The sequence below is a fragment of the Lasiodiplodia theobromae genome (assembly GCF_012971845.1).
Source record: "Lasiodiplodia theobromae strain AM2As chromosome Unknown scaffold_20, whole genome shotgun sequence".
NCBI lineage: Eukaryota > Fungi > Ascomycota > Dothideomycetes > Botryosphaeriales > Botryosphaeriaceae > Lasiodiplodia > Lasiodiplodia theobromae.
In genome coordinates, this window is record NW_023336409.1 from 587,930 (window position 1) to 608,514 (window position 20,585).

The window sequence follows — 20,585 nt, forward strand, 5'->3', positions numbered from 1 at the left end:
TTCAGTCAACCAAACTCCCAGACCTTATCATGCATGAGAGAGGGGCTATAGACCTGTCTGGTCGTACGATCTCCTTGATTATAAATACACCCTGACTCGGATGCAGGATTGTATGAGCTCATTTGGCATCTCGTGGGTGGATTTGGTTGGCGAGAGAAGTAGGCGGGCCATTTTAGCCCGAGGCATCGACGTGACCACGCGCGCTTTCCCCGCGCGCAGCACGACGCGTCCGACGTCATTGACGCGATCATTAATAATCAACAACAGCACCATCATCCTTCGCCTTGCTTTAATCTTACCTGCATGGGGATGAATGACTCGGTCCAGCTTGTTGCTACACAAGTCAAAGATAGTGTTGTTGCAAATATTTAAGAGGACACCGATCTCATCTCACAAACCCCGCACCAGTACTCGACGAGCTTCATTCAAAAGCCCCGCTTAGGTCACCTCGTTTCTCACCACACGTTCAACCTTGAGCAGACAGCAACAATGGCTTCCTACGACATCATTCCCAAGGGCGCAAAGCTGCAGCCCACCAAGTACAATGTCTCGATTCCGGAGGAGAAGCTGCAGCAGATGAAGCAACTCATCACCCTTTCTCCCATTGGCCCTGAGACCTACGAGAACTTGCAGGAAAGTCGCGATTTTCTTGACTTTGGTATCTCGCGCAAATGGCTCGCAAATACGAAGGCTGAGTGGGAGAAGTACGATTGGTGAGTCTGATCTCTACTTCCTTTGCTTCTCTTCAAGTGTCCAAAAAGCATCTCAATTGACATATACTTCGCCAGGCGCGCCGCTGAAGCTCACATCAACTCCTTCCCCCACTTCACTCTCCCCGTAAAGGACGACGACGGCCGCACCTACACCATCCACTTCGTCGCCCTCTTTTCCACCAACCCCTCCGCCATCCCCATCGCCTTCTTCCACGGCTGGCCCGGAAGCTTCCTCGAATTCCTGCCCATGCTCGAGCTCCTCAAGAAGAAGTACCCCAGCCCAGACAAGCTCCCGTACCACATCATCGTGCCCTCGCTCCCCGGCTACGCCTTCTCGGACCGCCCGCCCAAGGACCACGAGTGGGCAGGTCCCGACTCTGCTCGCCTGATGCACAAGCTGCTGGAAGCGCTTGGCTTCGGCGAGACGGGCTACGCGGTTCAAGGCGGCGACGTAGGGAGCTATATCGCCCGGTCCATGGCGACCACATACGACGCGTGCAAAGCCATCCACCGTGAGTTGATTCCCCATTCCGTGCCAGCATTTCAATCTCCAAAAACACTGACGAAAAATCGCAAAAAAAAGTCAACTTCTGCCCCGTCCTCGCCAAGCCCGACGACGTGCCCGAGTCCGCCATCAACGACGAAGAACGCAAGGCCCTCGCCCGCGGCGAAGCCTTCCGCAACGGCGGCATGGGCTACGTCGGCATGCACGCCTCGCGACCCTCGACCATCGGCCTCGTGCTCTCCGCCAGCCCCATCGCGCTGCTAGCCTGGTAAGCACCCCCCAACTCCCCTCCCTACCACACAACCCAGCATTGAGAGCGAAAGCGTCCTTTCCTTCTTCTTCTTCTTCTTCTTCTTCTTCTTCTTCTTCTTCTTCTTCTCACACACTAACACATCTCCCCCACAAACAGGATCGGCGAAAAATTCCTCACCTGGCCCGACGCAGCCCCCAGCACCACCACCATCCTCGAGTCCGTCTCCCTCTACTGGCTGACCGACACCTTCCCGACGTCCATCCACACCTACCGCCACCACAATCCCCCGCGCGGACCGAAGATCAACTTCCACACCGCCGCCGAGAACCGCGTCCGCAACAAGCCCTTCGGCTACTCCTGGTTCCCGAAGGAGATCGTCCCCACGCCGCGCGCCTGGGCCGCGACGACGGGCGATCTCGTCTGGCACCGGCAACACTCGAGCGGCGGGCACTTCGCCGCTTTGGAGAGCCCCGAGGCGCTGTGGGGCGATGTGGAGGAGTTTGTTGCGCAGGTGTGGAAGAAGTGAGAGCTGGGACGAGGAGATGTGGAATGTTATGATTAAAACGATCAGTCATGATGCAATGAAGCCTTGGTTGAAGAAATACTCGTTGTGATGTGCCTTGGGATTTTTTGAACTTCTATCCACATTGCTCTACTCTGAGGACGCAAGTGATGCACCACCTATCCATCCCTTTTTGAAATCATGCCGCATGTAACGTTTCGTGAACATCCACCAGACTCTCTAGATCCCTTTTTTTGTGCGTCTCGCGCAGTCTTTTGATGTCTTTTTGCCGTCGTAATCATTTATTTGTGGGCTAAAAATCACGAACTCGTTAGCAACCTGTACTTCGAATAATAAATTAAAAGAAAAGAGCTATTGCTCACCAATACCTTCCTCGGGCATGGGCTCGATTCCGACGACCTCGGCGGCCTTGGGCTGCTGCTGAGCGCTCTTGTCCTCCTTCATCATGGGGAAAGTGAGGACCTCCTTGATCGAGTAGTTGTCGGTCAAGAACATGACCATGCGGTCGATACCCATACCCCAGCCACCGGTGGGGGGCAGGCCGTACTCGAGGGCGTTGCAGAAGGTCTCGTCGATGAGCTGGGCCTCGTCGTCGCCCTGGGCCTTCTGGTTGGCCTGCTCCTCGAAGCGCATGCGCTGGTCGAAGGGGTCGTTCAACTCGGTGTAGGCGTTGACAATCTCCTTCTTGCAGACGAAGGCCTCGAAGCGCTCGCACAGGCCCTTCTGGGAGCGGTGGTACTTGGCCAGCGGGCTCATCATCTGCGGGTGGCCCATGATGAAGGTGGGGTTGATGCACTGCTCCTCGATGAACTCGCCGACGAGCGTGTCGAGCATGCGCGCGTTGGTCAGCGGCGGCGTGCACTCGATGCCCGCCTTCTTGATCATGCGCTTGAGGAATTCGTTCGTCTCCTGCGTGTGCAGCTCGTCGCCCGGCGGGAATTTCTCGCCCAGCTTGGCCTCCAGCTCCGGAATCATCTCGATCCGGCGCCACGGCTTCTCCCAGTTGACCTCGTACTCCTCGCCGTGCTGCGTGTGGAACTTGGTCTTGTACCCGCCCGTCACGTGCTTGACCAGGGACGACACCAGCTCCTCCGTCAGGTCCATGATGTCATACATGTCGGCGAAAGCCTGGTAGAACTCGCAGGTCGTGAACTCGGGGTTGTGGGTGAGGTCAATGTCCTCGTTACGGAATTGGCGGCCGATCTCGTACACACGCTCCATACCGCCGACGATCAGCTCCTTGAGGTATAGCTCCGGTGCAATTCTCATGAACATGTCGAGCTTGAGGTCGTTGTGGTAGGTCTTGAAGGGCTTGGCCGTGGCACCACCGGCAATCATGTTCATCATGGGCGTCTCGACCTCGATGAAGTCCCTCTCGTCGAAGAACCTGCGGATGAAGGTGATCATGCGCGACCTGGTGATAAAGGTCTGGCGGGTCGAGTCGTTCATGATCAGGTCGAGGTACCTCTTCCTGTGGCGCTGCTCCTTGTCCTTGAAGCCGTAGTGCTCACCGGGCAGCTGGTGCAGGCAGGGGGTGAGGAGAATGACCTCCTTGGCGAAGATGGACAGCTCGCCGTGGTCGCGGTTCTTGGGGTTGGTCCTGCCGGGGAAACCGACGATGCCGACGATGTCTCCTCTCCGGATGTTCTCGTGCTGCTTCTGGAACGGCACGTCGCCGGTGGCCTCCTGCGCCTGGCACATGATCTGCACGCGCTGGCCCTCGGCGCGCACGTCGTAGAAGATCAGGTTGGCGCCGGCGGCGCGCTTGGTGTAGATGCGGGCGCCGATGCGGACCTCGACATCCTTGAGCTGCTCGCCCGTCTTGAGCGACTCGTACTTCTTGAGGAACTCGCGCAGGTCGTCGGTGACGTTGAACTTGTGCGGGTACGGGTTGGGGTCGTGCGTCTCGCGGAGCTTGTTGACGGCGCGGCTGCGGATCTCGAAGTACTGGTTCGGCGTCAACTCCTCCTCGCTCTCCTGCTTCTCCTTCTTGGCCTTGGGCGGAGCGGCGGCTGCCTTCTCGGCCTTCTTGGCTTCCTTCTCGCGCTGCTTCTGGCGGCGCTTGACTGTTGCGGCATCTTATCAGCATTGGGTCGTGCGACTGCGTAGTTGCGGGGATCTAACGCTCAGTCTTGGAGACGCGCTCGCCGGTGACCTCGTCGAGGAGGAGGTTCTGCTGGGGCTCGCCGTCGGCGACCGGCACGGTAACGTTCTTAGCGTCCGCCATGGCTGCTGTTGGAGGTGTGGTGGTGGAGCAATTGGGCGGAGGAGTTGTTTTTGACCGTCAGGCGGCGGGGCGTTTGCCCAAATTCCAGTCATCGCGCCCACTGCGTCGCCGCACAATTTTTCCGACGCTTTTTGCCCCGCCTCGAGCCACACCCACCAGCCACACTCGTCGGGTAGCTCATCGGTCAATCCTCCGGGTTCGTCACATGCGCTGTCAAAGACTCATCAAATGGGTTTGCAGCTTTAATGGGGAGTTGAAGCATCGTCCAGACGCACAGGTGCCCAGGGTATGAGATCAAGCCATCCGGACGACTGCTTCAACTCCCCATAGCTGCGTCATTTTGGAGTTGGCTGTCCCTGTGGCCTGGACGAATATGAAAACTACATCTACAGACCAAGACCTTCTACGTGGCCTAGGAATTCCCCTCTGCCTGACTCCTTCTCCCGGATCAGCGCATTAACGTCCACACCACCCGCTGTCAGATACCTGGGGCTGACTCCGACGTTGACCCGCTGACTCAACAGTGCTTTGAGCTCCGCCCTCATGGCATGAACCTCTTCTTTAGAGAGGTCCTTCGCCTCACGCTCCTTCTTCTTGCGGCCGTTACCTCTGCCACCCCTGCCCATTGGTTTCTCCAGTTCCTCAGAGTCATAGTCGACACCCAAGTCCTCCGCAGCCTGGCGCAAGAGATCGTTCTCGGAAGAATTCGACTTTGCTTTGGCGACATCGGTATCTGCAATCTTCTTTGCCAGTGTCGCCCTAGGCTTTAGTCTGGAGACAATACGTCGGTCGAGGTCGACGCTGCGCATATAGTAAGAGCTCTTTGATGCGTTGTTCGCATGTACCTTTGCGACCAGTCTTCGAACACCGACGACTTCGTCGGGAGCGCAGATCAGAATGGAAGAACCCGAGCTTTCTCCACGGGCAGTACGACCAGAACGATGGACATACATGTCTGCTGTTCTGGGAAGGTGGTAGTGAATGACCAGGTCCACACCCTTGATGTCGAGACCGCGTGCGGCAACATCTGTTGCGATGAGAATGGAATCAGGCTGCGCAGAGAAGCGCTCTACATTGCGAAGACGCTGCTTCTGCGCCATGTGGGAGTGAAGTGCCAGAGCAGGAAGATTCAGATTGGTGAGGAACGGATGAAGGCGACGGACCGCAGATACGCTGTTCGTAAAAACAAGGGTGCGAGTTTTAGGGTGGAACATCAGGAGGGCATAAAGATAGAGATCCTGGGAGAGAATATTAGTATCTTGGTCATATTAATAAGAGTCTGTTTTCTTACCTTCTCTGTTGCTCCACACTCCACAAGACCCTCTTTCAAGCCCTCGGCCATTTGAGAGACAGGGTTGACATCAACAAACTTCGGTTTTTCTTCCCTGAAGTTGAGCTTCTTCAATAGATACTCCATCGACTCCTTGTTCGACAGAAGATCTCCGTGCCACTTTGCCTTGCCCGTGAGCTTTTGTTGTAGGCCCTTATTGAAGGTTGCAGAGAAGACGAGGGTTTGTCGTTGCACTGGGGCGTCATCCTTCTCGTCCTTTTCCTTCTCCTCTTCTTCTACTTCATCTTCATCATCTGCTTGATCCTCGCGCTCAAGAACGTTCATGATCTCCTCCACCTCCTTGAAATGGCCCTCACTGAGAAGTCGATCGGCTTCGTCCACCACAAGGAACCTGAGTTTCTTGAAGCGCTTCAGAATGCCGTGACCAAGACTGATAATCTCCCACAGACGACCCGGTGTTCCCACAACAACATCCGCTGTCTCGAGTTGACGCTGCTGCTTTTGTATCGACAGACCGCCAGTGATGGTTGCGATGGACGGACTGTCAAAAGTTCCGCCTGTGTAAAGGTCTGTAAGATGCTTTGAAATTTGGTGTGCCAGTTCACGAGTCGGGCTGAGAATCAAGGCCAACGGTGCCTTCTCGCCCTTCTTGGATGCCTTCTTCGTTCGCTGCACTTCCAAGAAAGTTTCCAAGATGGGGATGCCGAATGCGAGTGTCTTTCCTGATCCCGTTGACGCCTTTCCTACTACATCGTGGCCTGCAAGGATTTCAGGTATCGTCGCGGCCTGGATGCGCGTGGGAGAACCGAATTTGAGCTTCGAAATCGCAACCATGATTTCGTCAGACAGGTTGAGACGGTTCCATGCCGAAGTATCAATACCGTCATCCATGTCCTCTCCTAATAGGCCAGCGAAGGGGACTGTGCCGATTGGAGCTGCGCCATTGGTTTTCTTGTTGTCTTCCTGCGTGCTCTTTTTATTCTTCTCTTTCTTTTCTTTTTTCTCCTTCTTATCCTTCTTTTCTTTCTTCTTCTCGGCGTTCTTCGTGGGTCCATTAGATTGTGCGGGCGCCTCTTCCTTGGCAGGCTCTGCCTGAGCCTCGTTATCATCATCCTCGCCGAAGCCTTCCCATTCCGAAGCCTCCTCCTCCTCTTCTTCCCCCGCCGATGAAGTGTCTTCCTTCCCTGCGCCCTTCTTCTTCACGCTCTTGGTCGTCTGGAACGACACGACGTCGCCCTCGCGCACCACATCGACATCGTCGATCTCCTCCAGCCCAAAAAAGCCCTCGAAATCGCCCAAACGATCCGGCATATCGACCTCTTTCCACTGCAGATTCTCCAAGCGCACCTTCTCGCCCGGCTTCGTCGTTTTCGATTTCTTCGCGGTGGTCTTCGCAGCATCGGCGCTGGCGTCGTCGATTCGCTGGCGCTTGCGCGCCTTCATAGCGGCGACTTTGGGAGGCAATTGCCTCTTCTTCTCTTCCGGTGCCATGGTTTCGCGATGGTCCGGCGTCGTGCGTGAATGGTGATGTGCGGTGTCGCGGAGGTTGCAGCGTCGGCGCGCGACTGGGGAACTTTTTTTTTCTTCGCCGCAAACCTCCGCGCTCACCTCCGCAAAACACGAAAAAAGCTACAACCACCCCGCCGCCGCCAACCACGCATCACGAGCCTCGCACGGCCCCGTCTCTACCTCCAACAGCAACCGTCTGAACGTGGGAATACTTGAACAGGAGGAACGCAGTGTTAGAATATGGGAAAGTCGTCAAAGGACAAACGCGATGCCTACTACAGGCTCGCGAAAGAGCAAGGATGGCGCGCACGCTCCGCCTTCAAGCTGCTGCAATTGGACGAGGAATTCAACCTCTTTGAGGGCGTGACGCGGGTGGTTGATCTCTGCGCCGCGCCGGGCAGCTGGAGCCAAGTGCTCTCACGAATCCTCATCAAAGGCGAGCGCTTCGGCCGCGCAGGCTGGGAAGACAAGCAGCTGCAGAACACGACTACACAAGAAGCGCCGGCAGAAGAGACGGCCCAGAAGCAGCAGACCGAGCCCAGGAAAGACGTCAAGATCGTATCCATCGACCTACAACCCATGGCGCCGCTCGACGGCATCACCACCCTCCGCGCCGACATCACGCACCCGTCCACTGTCCCTCTCCTCCTCCGCGCCCTTGACCCCGAGACCTACGACCCAACCGCCAGCACGTCTACCTCCTCCCCCGTCGACCTCGTCATCTCCGACGGCGCGCCCGACGTGACGGGCCTGCACGACCTGGACATCTACGTGCAGTCGCAGCTGCTGTGGGCGGCGCTGAACCTGGCGCTGTGCGTGCTCAAGCCCGGCGGCAAGTTCGTCGCCAAGATCTTCCGCGGCAAGGACGTCGACCTGCTCTACGCCCAGCTCAAGACCGTCTTCGCCCGCGTGCGCGTCGCCAAGCCCCGCAGCAGCCGCGCCAGCAGCATCGAGGCCTTCGTCGTCTGCGAGGGCTTCCGCCCGCCCGAGGGGTTCCACGCGTCGCTGGACAACCCGCTTGGCGCTGCGACCGCGCTCTCAGAGCATGCGGCGAAGAAGCACGAGGAGAGGGGCCAGACGAGGACGGTGAGGGAGGATGGCGTCGTGGAGCTGGACCTGGGTGTGGAGGAGGAGGGCGAGGAGTATGAGGATGGAGAGGGTATCCGTTGGATACCTCCTTTCCTGGCTTGTGGTGATCTGTCGGCGTACGATGCGGACGCGACGTACCATCTTCCTAAGGATAGGGTCACGCTTGATCCTGTCCAGCCGCCGACGGCACCTCCGTACAAGCGTGCTTTGGAGATGCGTAAGAGGATGGGCGGAGCGTATGGCAAGACTAAAATGCTGGAGAAGAAGACTGGCGGAGAATGAAGTGTGTGAGGCTTGTTTGTTTAAGCAAAGCCGTAGGAGCTCCTACAAGCACGTACCAGAGCTAAAGCAGCGAATGCTAACAGGGCATTTACGAGCGAATGAGGAGGCCCGAGCTGGAAGGCAACTTGGGTCAGCCAGTGTCAAGCTGGCGAGATTTGCTCGGGATACGGAGAGATTGATGGCTGGCGTGAGAATCTCAGGAATGTACGCGCAACAATTTGCGTCTTTTCTGACTTAACTTGCATCGACCATGGCAATGGTTCATAGATGCTCGAAGGCAGTCAGGCAGTTTGCGTGGACAGATGCTTTGTCTGATGCAAGCAATAGTGTCATATGGCATAATCCTGTAGAACATGCCGTCGTCAGTAGTGTCTGAACCACGGCGGACTTCAGTGAAAATACAACTCCCTTCTTTGTTTTCAAAGCAATTGAAGCAATGTTATGTCGAGTTGTCGCAATTAAGTATACATGAAGTAGTAAATTGCATGCTATCTCTGGTCGCCTCTACTTCCGCACTCGTTCAGCACTTGCCGTTGTTCAATCTCCAGAAGCCAAACTCGTCATCCGGAGTCGCACCCGTCAACCTCGCTTCCTCGCGCATCGGAAGCACAATCGCACTGTCTAGAAATTCGCCCTCGCCCTCTGGCTCAGCCGAGATGATGCAGAAAAATCCACCACTTTCGCACCTTGTGCACGCAAATTTCCGCTTTGTTTCCTCGCTGTGCCAATTGGTCTTCGTGGAAGCCATGGTAAAAGTTCGCAAGCAGTCCCAGCTGCTCTTGTTTCCCCTCCTCGCCCACGTTCTGACCCTGCTCGGCTTCTGGGCCACGAAATATTTCACGGTCGATTTCACTTTCGCTTCGATGTCGCTGGCTAAAGCCGTCGGGACGTCGCAGCCAGGTAAAAAGCCGCAGTATGTGAGTCGTTCTGCGTTTACTTGCTGCCTGCCAGGGCCGACCTTCTTGAACTGGGGTCGCTGGCTGCTCACTGTTGCGGAACGAGTCCTGAGAGGGGCTGAATTGGCAGGCTGACGAGGGGTTTGAATGCCCTGCGTGGTCTGGACACTCTCAGTAAGGCACCTCGCGTAGTGAAATCCGGACACTTACCTGTTGCCGTTGCCGCTTCGCAGGTCGCTCAGAGAAGTCCACCTGAGATCGCCCTAGCCTATCAGAGTCGCCCGTACCACTGCGGAGTTTTCCCGAGCGGAGTCGCTTGCTTGTCTGTCGGAAGTCAGTCAATAGTTTCGAAGCAGGGCTTTGATAACTCACGGGTGAGTCAATGGACTCTCGCACTCTTGAGAGACCATCCCCATTATTCTCATGTCGCACGAACTCACGTCCTCTGCCAGAGAGCGTGTTGTCGCTACGGCCTCCGCTGAGGAAGTCGTCGAGGTCGTCGTCGTCGAGGTCGCTGCTCTCCTGGAGGTCTATGATCTGATATGCCGTTAATTGAATCATCTGAGATCAATGAAAGGAGTGTCATTGACTGCAGCACCTGCTGATGTCGCAGAATTTTGCCCTAAGGCATTGGGTATCGCACTGACAGGCACCTGGTCGCACTCTAGCCGCCTCTGGAGCTCGTCCAGCTCGCGCTGTCTCGCGTCGAGCGCAGCTTCTCTCGCATCAAGGGCAGCTTCCTTGTTGCGCAGTCGCTCGCGCTCTACCTCATATTGTCAGCAAGGCCAGGTCATGAGGTTGATTTGTGAACTGGGCAGTCATACCCTGACGAAGTGCAAGTCGCTCACCAGGATCGAGTTGTAGATCGCCGTGGTTCTGAGGGGATCGCGGTGGCATGTTTCCGAGTGTCGAGGGCTGAGGTTTTCGCAAGTAGGTGTGTGTGTCGTGGAGTTGAGGTGAAGTCACTGTGGCGAGGCGTATTTAAGCAACTGCCCCGATGAAGAAGGAAGGCACCTACCACGTAGCGAGCGGCAGCAACACAGCCCCGCCATTGGGCTGCGAGGCACCTTCCGTCTGTTGCCAGATCTCAACACGTCGCCCGTAAATACAAGATTCTCACTATGAGCCGAAATATTAATAACACGCACTTGTGTATTCATCGCCCGCAAATACTGGGATAACCGTCTCCTACTCAGTATTGGCATCTGGTTGCATTGATCTTTCGTACCTTCGCTATAAAGAAATTGGTCTGCCTTCTCTCAGTACACCGCTTCAACTTCTTGTTCGAGGAAGTACTTGATCGCGAAGCTGGACCATTGACGCTCAATTAGCTGCCATGAGTCAGGCTGTCAGCCATTCGATACTCCTATACAACGCCTTGATTACCTTATCAGGTCACATTGCCATCCCGTCAACAACAAGAGCCTGTCTGCGTTGTTTGCTTATGGACTAAGATCAAGTCTGGTAGGTACATAGTAATAGTCATCTACTTCTATCTGTCTGCTTCGCACTGGCAATTTAACGATCTGCTGATAATGGAGTCATTCCTAGCATACATATTACATCTATAACCAACTGATACTAGCCCAGATCCCAAGTCTACACCATCAGCAGCAGAATTCTGGACAAAGCTGTCTATAACCGCCACCAAACCAAGAACCCTATCTGAACTACCATGAGCAGCACTCTTAGTCCATGCCAGCAGCCTCAAGCAGGACCTATCCAAGCTTCTTTAGACGGAAAGACACCAATGTGGAATTTAAAAAACGTGAGCAGGTGGTAAAGATGCAAGAAATCAGTAAGACAAGTTTAATCTCCGAAATTATCTGCAGTATTCGGAAGAACCGTGAATGCGGCAACAGTCACGGCAACGTGACGATGTCAGAGCAGGATTAAGCGGTGTGAAACTGACCCGAGCATTTAATTCTCGAATAACATGCTCGTAATTAGACACCCACCCCAGCACTGTTCACGAAACAGCTGCTGGACTCTGTAATGTCACGGCGTGTAGGTCCGCAATACTCTCAACAGCCTCACACGCACACTCTCACATCACTCATCACTCTCACCCACAAGACTAGGGACACTCTCCAAAGCAATGCTGCGGGCTGGAGATTGAACAGTCGCGGATCATGTCCAACAAGACCAAAAGTGGACTGCAATTTGGCTTAGAGGAGCTCACCCAGGAGTTCGGGGAAGCCCAAAACAGCGCTGGGAGATGGCTCCAAACTTGCAGGACTTGACGTTACGCAACGTGTACTGGGATTTGGCCGTCCTGGATTCCAGTCAAATGTCACGGCTTCGGCGTGCAAGTATTTGCGTGTGTGTAACCTGGGATGGCGTAGCCAAGCTCGCGGCTCTGCCGAACCTGGAATTCCTCGCACTTGATCAACCGGAGAAGCTCGCTATCCCGTCAACATGCTGCGAGAGTCCAAAGCGAACGCCATTGGCATGTCTGGATACTGGCAGCGCAACCTTGTCCAGAAGGAACCTACGGTGGATACTTGCACAGTTTCATGGGACCAAGAAACTCTGCACTAAACTACATAGTAACAAGTTTCAACCCGCTATTATATCAGAGGACTTAAACAGATTTCACTGCGCAGGAGCTATTTCACCCCATTTGATAAGCAAACTCTTGCTGCCGGCCCAGGCATTCCTTGAAGAACCAGAGACAAAAGCCTGGTCTTGTCGGAATGCCAGCGATAGAAGCCTTCTGAATCTTTCAGGCTTCTATAACCTCACGAAACTCACCGTCTGCGCAGAATGCTTCTTCCATCCAGGTCTGGAGAAGAACGACATATCTAGCTGCTTACCGAAAAGCCTCGAGTATCTTAAAAGTAAGTACACCAGAACGGAGCATTTCATCCATCCGCAGACTAAAAAAAAAAAGTAAACTTCCGTCTTGAAAGTCATCTAAATGCACTCAACAATGCCGACCCGATGCAGGAATGTGATGCCATCGACGCACTCTGGCTCCTGCAGATAGCTCGGAATAAAAGAGAAATATGTTCGTCGTTGAAACACGTATGCGTGCGCGAAAACCACGACACTAAATTTCGGCCAGACTTAATATACAGAGCCAAACCCTGGTGTCCACCGGAAGAAATCGGGATTCGTGAGGCATTTGAGCTTGCTGGAATCGAGTTACAAGTGTTGAAGTACACTCAATTGGACAGCGTGGGTGCGGAACTTCTATAATTATCTTAGGCCATAGTAGGTATCCTCCTGTACCTTCAGCCTTTCCAGTTGATTGAAACTTGGCTGTCGACACGGCTGGGATTGTGCATAGAGATGCAATTACACAGCTACGTTCACAGTTTACCAGCTACGAGCTCAACACAATGCCCTCGATCATCTCAGGTCTTGGTCAAATACAACGTGTCTACCCGGCGGCTGATGCCCTGACACAATCGTGACCAAAGTTTCAAGTTACTTGTTCTATAGCACCGCTTACTATAGACCGGAAGCCTTACCGAACTATTCCTACAGTGATTGAGTCTACAAGAACAATTTAAAGTAAGTGCTACTAAACCACCCTTGCTGATTGCTACACCAAACGGCATTCAGCAACCTGGCAATCAAGAACTCTGCGCACGTGTGCCACAAATCACAACGGATCAACTCAACTCGAAGAAGACGCCGACAGAAACCCAACCATCTTCTGACACCTCCCTTCCCTGTCTCCCCACTTAACCCAACACCAAACCGATTTCACGTATGCCGACCTTCCGGAAAACGGAAAGGAAAGTTCGGGTCCGGATGCGCAAAGATCTCCCAATCCACGCCTCGCTGCTTCTTCCACACGCTGCCGTCCGGCGCCGCGACGTCCACGTATGCCTCCGGCGAGAAGGCCTGCACCTCTGCCCAGGCGCGGATCAGGCGGCGCCAGTAGCACGCTTCGGCAGCAGGGGTCAGGTAGCGGTCGCGGAACGTGGCGACCGAGTTGTTGGCGATGCGGGCGGTGGTGGCGGGGTTGGAGAGGTAGTACTGCATCTTTTCGTGGAGGTCGGAGAAGTCGTTGCGGACGCTGATGAAGTTCTGTTTCGTGGCAGTGTGTCAGTATCAGTGCTTGGATCCACTGGAACTGCAATTGTGCAGATAGCGAAACCTGCCACCCCAGGTATTACCCTTGAAGTAGATCGGAAATTTACACTTCAGAAGTCGACCATGTGCATACGTGTTTCCGAATTCATGGCCTGAATACCCGCCCAAACGTAGCCCTGGGCCGCGTTCGTGAGAGCGGCTGGCACTTTGTTTTTCATGGCTCCACTCCATACAGCCTGTAGATCCTTGTCCTCAAAGGGCATCTGGACGAAGTTGAGCCGTTCATAGAAGGACACATATGACCCAAGATCGGGGAACTGTAAGGGGAGAATATTAGACCTGGAAAGGTGCGAAACGATGGTGCGAAGGTTCTGGCGTTGTTCGACTAAGAGAGAAGACGTAAGTATTTCCAGGGAAGAAGGGGAGTTTGGAGAATTGACCCAAAAAGGCAATCAATATGTGCTTGCGTCAAGACTTTGGTAACGGTTAATGCATAATTATCTATAGAGAGGGATTGCAACTCCGGCCTATACTGGGCTAATTAGCCGCAATAACCCCCTAGCCAATGGTTGTCGTACACGGGCGGCAACGATACTCCAGTCACTTTCCGATTTACGGGAGTAGTCTCTTACCCAGCGCCGGGTAACTACATGTTCCACAGAGCGGGGCTATTTTCACCTACCAAACGATTCCATGCAGGCACCAGGACAAGGGTCCATGCATTGCTGAGGCGGCAAATCAAGCGCCTGCTGCCTAGCGATGAGCACTATTAGTGGCTGATAGTCAAAGATATCCGCAGATTCTTGAAGTGGCCACTTTCAAAGTGGCGTCGGTAGCAAGTTTCGCAAAGGGTGCAGGGGTATCACCAGAGGCAGAGGCAGAGGGATAAGAAAAAGAAAGAGAAGCGAAAGGCTACGCGACCTTTTTTCGGAGTTTCTCCCTGGATGCTTCAATTATTTTCTCTGATCTTAGCATCTCTACCTTTTCTGTTATCGTCAGAGAGTTTTCAGCTTCTCATTATGGAAACCAAACCTGTGAGACATTGGGATACTCCCCTGACCAATGAGTGACACCTAAATAAGACAGGTATAAGGCTTAAACGGGTCAGCAGTAGGACCGTGATGAGCCAGCAAACGAGCTTACGTTTTACCATCTTCTACTCGGTTAGTCATCGCTATATTCTTCGCCATGCACTTACCGTGTCACGTCCTTCGCTTTCAGCTCTAGAATTCAACGCTCCTCAGCATATTTGTTAGCTCAACACAAGGTCTTACGAATCTTCGATTATGATGTCGACGGGGTTCAGCCCACAAACCGGGGGTAGAGAGGTCGGAATGGTCAAGGTGTGGCAGAGTGAACTACAGCAGAAACAGAGAAAACGTCCCAGTTTCACAGCGGAACTTTCCGCAAGCACGGCAGTGAGCTGACGCCCGGAATGTTGCTGCGCGCATAGCTTTTCGTATCACTCTTTATCGCCATCCCATGCCGTGGCCAACGGCCTCGCCAGTGTAAATTTTCACGTTCCAATGCAAAGGGGCGATCGAGAGTTCTTGCTCAGTAGCAGCAGCAGCAGCAGCAGCAGCAGTCGTAGTAGTAGCAGCACAAATCTTAAGTGTGACGCGATATAAGGCTGTAAGCGGGAAGAGCAGGAGCGGGGGCCTGCAGAGAAAGTCGGGAAGGCAGCCATCCGCTTATGTCAAGCTGTGTAACTAAGTAGTGTGGCTCAGTAGAGATTGTTATGCATCCCGTCGACGCGTAATGCGGGGATCATTGGACGGAAAAGCTGGGATCATGGTAGGACGGGCGAGTGGCGTACACAGGAAGCTGAAATGGCCGGCGATAGTGAGTGGTGCAAGAGAAGGAAATGAGATGAAATAAGAAGGCTTTGAAAGTGTAGATAGGTAGTTGGTGCTAATACGGCCACCGGCGAGGGCATTGAAAGAGACGACAAACTTGGAAAAAATTAGGGGAGAGAAAACTGAAAAGTATTTCAAAGGGCACGGCTAATGCAAGTCATTTAGATCCCTGTAGGAGTCGGCAGTGAAGAAAAGCCAGTTCACCGACTCTTTGCTTTTTTCTGCACTACTTCGCATTCGCGTAGGCAGATTATGTCCCGAGCTTACTTGTCGCCCTGTATGCCTTGCCAAGAGGAGAGGAGAACAAAACCCACAGCCTTGCGCAGCAGGCAAGAAAAGGAGGACTGATCATCACCCGTTTGACTGCCTGTCCTTCATTCTAATCCTCGTTCAATCCTGGCATCCGCAACTTAGCAACTGTAATGTCCGGAGATCAATCAGAGGTTTACAGCACGCTGGAGGTCGATGGAACTTCAACCCTTCCTGTGACGATCCCCGACACTGGTGCACCAGAGGTAACTAACTTGAGCGGAAAGGAAGTCACAAACGAAGTGGAAAACGAGGTGGCCATCGATGAAACTCAAAAAAGGACTATCTGTGGCATCCGCAGAAGAACTTTCTGGATCCTAGTTATACTGGCTACCCTTGTCCTTGTTGGTGTCGCCGTCGGGGTTGGCGTCGGTGTTAACCGGCATACGGAGTCGGACCAACAGAGCTCCCAGCAAGACACTTATAAACGCGGCGTTGCTCCCAATTCAGACCTTGCGGCAGCAAACTACACAGATCCAAGTGGTGCAGAGCACTCGCAAGTTTACTATCAGGATAACTCTCTGGGAATCTGGATGACAGACTGGAACAGTTCTTCCGATAGTTGGACACCCTCCCCGGTTTCAGACAAAGGTAGTGAGAACGTGATCTATCCAAAAAATGGAACGCCCATTGCTGCTAATAACTGGATACTTGATGGCGATGCGGTGAGTTTTGAGACTAAGTGGCTCATGTTTATGGAAACTTTAACTGTGCATGAACTTTCACACTAACAATCAAAACCAGATTAAAAAGGGGGCCGATTTTCGTTGTTTCTTCGTCGACAATTCAAGTGTCATCCGGGCTCTCTGGGCAAGAAACCAGACCACGACCGAGTGGCGCAGTCTCAACACCTTTGACAACAGCACGACGCCGAGCGACATCACCCATCTCGAGCTATGGAATCCTCAGTGCGACAACCGAACCTGTGATCCTTCAGACCTTCTATTCTTCCAAGCACGGACTGGGGAGTTACACACCATAACTCTGATTAATGGTGACTCTACCGACCTCGCTGTGAAGGATAGCACCTTTCTTCCAAAAGGAGTCAAGAATGATGCAGGAACAGCTATGGCTACCGCACCAGTCCCGCTCATCTGGGAGTCGGACACCCCGCGTTTGGCCTTCTACTTTTTCAGCCAGAATACATTGGTTGAAATGTACAAAGGCAGAGATGTGAAGTGGTCCAATAGTCTCAACCTCGGATGTGAGTTTTACCCCGTAGCAACTACCTTCGAACAGCCACAGCCCTGACTTGTAATTTTATCTGGTCGGTTTAGCCAGCATAACTGCAGACCACGGAGCCCGGCTTGCAGCCATGTCGCAAGTAGTGAACGGAGTCGTCAGAATTCAAGTCTTGATCACTCGATCAACTGGCGGCGTACATATAGCGTATTGGGCATCAGACACGTCACGGTGGCTTTCGGGATCGGTCACAGAAATGGACGGAGTTCTTCCAGTTTCCCCCATAGCTTCCACACAATCGGGACGTGTATATGCTTTCGAAGACGGGCCGAAGATAGTGGAGTGGAAGATGATGGAACAAACGCAACCTTCAACGCAGCCTCCAACGTTTGAGCGTCTCGGTCCTATTGGAGGAACGACTTAAATGCTTAAATCATTTCCATGCTACAAAATCTTTCCTTCAGATATCCTGGCTTATATACTTTAGCTACTATTTTAGTGCCTATTATGCTTCTACACAACTGCAAAGCACGTATGTGAATGGGGTGATGCGGCAATACTAACATTTCGTCAAGTAGGAGCACGAAGGTTGTGGCCCATGGGACTGAACAGAGTGGCTCAATGGCCACTATACCCCTAAGACCGAGCTGAACAAGAAGGGAGGAATTACCCAAGACCCTATTTATGATGTGAAAATATGGTCACTTGCGAGGGCATCTGAAGCTAAGTTCCGGGTGTTTTTGTATAATTTTAAAATTCACATCTACGTCCGGACGTTGGCTTCAACTGGCTATTTGACGCGCCATTACTGTAGGACAACAGCGCCGAAAAAAGCCAATGTGTATCGCCGACTACGCTCGAACTGCTCTCCGTGAAAGACCAGTTATTTGCTCGGAGCTAAGCAAGGTGATTGAAAGGATGGTAGTCGATTCAGGACTATCAAGCATTCGTCACAAGCCCAGAAATGAAGAAATTAAACTTTATGTTGACCATAGAATTTCTAAGAGCGAAATTAACACGTTCTGTGAAAAAAAGAAAAAAAGAAATCTACAAACACGTCCAGACGTCCGCTCCAGCTCCCCAAAAACGTGGAACATCTTCCGTAGACCACAAAAGTCCTCTCAAGTCTTCCTCAAATACAACGCAACCCACCCCAGTAGCCGATACGCAAACACAATGGCGATCAGAATGCCAACCCACTCGCCCTTCTTATCCGTCGCATAACCATACGACCTCAACACTGCGGTACCGGCAATCTTGCACTGATCCTCCAGCTCACTCGCGTACATGCACCTGCAGTCTTGACCACAGCTGTACGTCCTATGCTCAAACTCATTCACCATCATCCCCTGAAACACGTAGCTCTGGTAATCCGAATAGTGCGCCCAGTACCTCCAAAAGACGTTCAAATCCTTCGGCGCGACCATGAAGCCGCCGACGCTCATCCACAAGCCGTTGGCAAAGGCCGTCGCCGCGAGCGCTATGACGAAGACGGGGGCGAGCGCGGAGATGAGGATGACGAGGGACTCGGCGGCGAGCAGGTCGAGGAAGAGCCACATGACCCAGTTCCAGAAGCCGGTGGCGGTGGGCTGGAAGTTGGAGAGCCAGTAGGAGATGACGGAGAAGACGATGGTGATGATGAAGAGGAAGGGCACGCCGGTGATGAAGTTGGCGACCATGAAGGCGGTGGGTCCGTAGAGGCCGTTGGCGCGCTCCTTGACGAAGAGAGCGCGGTCCTCGAGGAAGGAGGGGATGTAGGCGACGGCCATGAAGGACATGAAGGCTCCGCCAAAAAACTGTGATGGGAATCGTCAGGTAAGGGTATAGTTTGGGCAAGGAAAAGAACTTACGATGGCGTTGGTGAAAGCTTGGATATTCTTCTGTTCTGTATTAAGCCTGAGCCATACAGTGCCCATGAGGATGGCGAGGCCCATGTACATAGCAATGCGGATGCCGTAAGCAATGACGTCCCGGTAACTCTTGATGAGGGAACGGTGGGTAAGGGTCAGGGGTATCCGCAGCGGGTTGGCAGTGCCTGTCTGCTCAGAGGAACTTTCGTCGCCCGATCTGGTAGCGTCATTGACCTCATTCTCGACGTCCACCTTAATCTCCTTGGCCTGGTCTGAGCCGCTCCATTTGCCTTGTAGGTCTCTCAGCTGTTGGTCCGCTTTGCCGCGATCACGGGCAAAGTCCGTATTGACCAGATCAATGATGAACTCGGCAGGGTTTGTGTACACAGGAATAGGGTAGCCCAAGGCCGCGAAGTAGTGGCTCATGGTAGTGATTGGGCCATTGTAGATGGTCTTTCCTTGTGAGAGCAGCAACAACTTGTCGAACAGGTCAAACGTCGAAGTCGAAGGCTGGTGGATAGAAGCAATAACGATCAACTAGTGATAATCGTTAGCTTGTACTTGTCGTGGCAAGATGTTTACTCACGTTGTTCTCGCGTGCAATGTCGCGGACGAATGAGATGACTTCATAGCTTGCCGCGCTATCCAGTCCACTGGTAGGTTCATCCAGGAACAGAATCTTGGGGCTCGTGATGAGCTGGGATGCTACGCTCACACGCCGTTTCTGTCCGCCGCTGATGCCCTTGCGGATTGGTGTACCGATCAGAGTCTTTGCCTGATTTCGAAGACCAAAGGAGCCCATCAGAGCTTGAATTCGGGCAAGGCGTTCAGTTTTTGTCACAGAGCTGCGCATGCATTAGTGAAAAAGGGGTAACAATCCCACAGTGAGATAATAAATACCTCGGCAGAGAGAGTTTGGCTGCGAAGTTCAATGTCTCCTCAACAGTCAAAGCTCCCAAAAGAGCATCTTCCTGCTCGACGAATGACGAGAGCTTGCGAAACTTCTGTAGTGGCACGTTTCGGCCGTTGACGTATAGTGACTTATCCACGCGGGCACCCGAGGTCGCATCGCGGTGAGCCAATACATTTAGCAGTGTCGTCTTTCCAGAACCACTGTTATTTGTCAGTTCAAAGGATGGAATTTCCAAATTAAGGAGTGGAGTAGTACCTGGGGCCCATGAGAGCAAGGAGCTCGCCAGCTTTGACGATGCCAGAGGCAGATGACAGGATCTGCTTAGGTGATTTTGTTTGGCGGTCTTTGACAGTGACAGTGACGTTGTCCCAGCTGTAGCTGGCGACTGTATTGTTTGCCAATCCAGCATAGCCAGTAACCGAGCCCTTCTCTACATCGGGAGCCGCTTGAGTGGGATCCATTGTTATGGACTCGGAATTTTTAGTTGGGGTATTGCAGGATGCGTCAGACATGATGAGGCTTGAGACGGATGTTGCAGATTTTGCAGCAGTCACTGGGAAGAGGGTGGGGTGCAGATTTGAAGAGCTGTTGCAGAAGGCTAGCTCCAGACTAGCCAACCTTAGCGGATGGGGCGGATTTGATGTTGACGGATGGGGGCCAAGTGAACGGCGACCTACCGTCACACGGCCAGTGACGTGGTGGTAGTACTGATAATGTACGCCGATGCTATAGATCTGCCATCAAGTAGCGCATCGACGACACGGGGCATTTGAGGAAAATGCTGTGAACGCAAAGGTCGCGCCGGTCATTGTGGCTGCGGAACTGACCGGCCATCTCACTCGGTCTGATTCGGCTAAAATTTGAAGAGGTGGTGTCGAACGGCTGAATCTACTGCTGATATCATCGCCATGCATGATAGACGTGCAGGTGAGGCTCTGACAGGCACCCGGGCGCCGGCACGAGGTGATCAAACGCAGGAGAGACCCTGCACGTGGGCTGGCGGGTCCCATCCGCGAGATCCGCGACGCAGGAGCAACGGGGTTGTGAGACATGGTGGTGCCGGGGAATCGTGGACAAACGGCACGAGATTGTGGTCGCCGGGCGAAGGTTGGTGAGGTTCAGGGTCCAGGGTAGGATTTG

The 20,585-nt window shown here is 53.4% G+C and overlaps 7 protein-coding genes across 7 annotated transcripts; 2 read left to right on the top strand and 5 right to left on the bottom strand.

Annotated features, from left to right (window-relative positions):
• Positions 1-489: 489 nt before the first annotated feature.
• On the top strand, positions 490-1,997 carry LTHEOB_6962 (Epoxide hydrolase; the record flags this gene model as incomplete). Its single annotated transcript, XM_035516275.1, has 4 exons — positions 490-713; positions 789-1,225; positions 1,297-1,486; positions 1,628-1,997. The coding sequence occupies 4 exons, from the start codon at positions 490-492 to the stop codon at positions 1,995-1,997; spliced, it is 1,221 nt and encodes a 406-aa protein (XP_035371929.1).
• Positions 1,998-2,345: 348 nt separating this feature from the next.
• Positions 2,346-4,221, bottom strand: LTHEOB_6963 (Lysyl-tRNA synthetase protein; the record flags this gene model as incomplete). The annotated part of the gene is made up of 2 exons (XM_035516276.1): positions 2,346-4,060; positions 4,119-4,221. 2 exons carry the CDS (start codon positions 4,219-4,221, stop codon positions 2,346-2,348), a joined length of 1,818 nt encoding a protein of 605 aa, XP_035371930.1.
• Positions 4,222-4,607: 386 nt separating this feature from the next.
• LTHEOB_6964 (ATP-dependent RNA helicase mak5) lies at positions 4,608-7,003 on the bottom strand (the record flags this gene model as incomplete). Its single annotated transcript, XM_035516277.1, has 2 exons — positions 4,608-5,459; positions 5,513-7,003. The coding sequence occupies 2 exons, from the start codon at positions 7,001-7,003 to the stop codon at positions 4,608-4,610; spliced, it is 2,343 nt and encodes a 780-aa protein (XP_035371931.1).
• A 258-nt stretch (positions 7,004-7,261) lies between these two features.
• On the top strand, positions 7,262-8,392 carry LTHEOB_6965 (tRNA (uridine-2o-)-methyltransferase trm7; the record flags this gene model as incomplete). Its single annotated transcript, XM_035516278.1, has 1 exon — positions 7,262-8,392. The coding sequence occupies one exon, from the start codon at positions 7,262-7,264 to the stop codon at positions 8,390-8,392; it is 1,131 nt and encodes a 376-aa protein (XP_035371932.1).
• Positions 8,393-8,912: 520 nt separating this feature from the next.
• On the bottom strand, positions 8,913-10,185 carry LTHEOB_6966 (Efflux ABC transporter permease; the record flags this gene model as incomplete). Its single annotated transcript, XM_035516279.1, has 5 exons — positions 8,913-9,449; positions 9,499-9,612; positions 9,661-9,825; positions 9,936-10,051; positions 10,137-10,185. The coding sequence occupies 5 exons, from the start codon at positions 10,183-10,185 to the stop codon at positions 8,913-8,915; spliced, it is 981 nt and encodes a 326-aa protein (XP_035371933.1).
• Positions 10,186-13,002: 2,817 nt separating this feature from the next.
• LTHEOB_6967 (uncharacterized protein) lies at positions 13,003-13,598 on the bottom strand (the record flags this gene model as incomplete). Its single annotated transcript, XM_035516280.1, has 2 exons — positions 13,003-13,329; positions 13,569-13,598. The coding sequence occupies 2 exons, from the start codon at positions 13,596-13,598 to the stop codon at positions 13,003-13,005; spliced, it is 357 nt and encodes a 118-aa protein (XP_035371934.1).
• Positions 13,599-17,803: 4,205 nt separating this feature from the next.
• On the bottom strand, positions 17,804-19,906 carry LTHEOB_6968 (ABC transporter protein; the record flags this gene model as incomplete). The annotated part of the gene is made up of 5 exons (XM_035516281.1): positions 17,804-18,478; positions 18,533-19,069; positions 19,119-19,377; positions 19,433-19,645; positions 19,701-19,906. 5 exons carry the CDS (start codon positions 19,904-19,906, stop codon positions 17,804-17,806), a joined length of 1,890 nt encoding a protein of 629 aa, XP_035371935.1.
• Between the last annotated feature and the right edge of the window lie 679 nt (positions 19,907-20,585).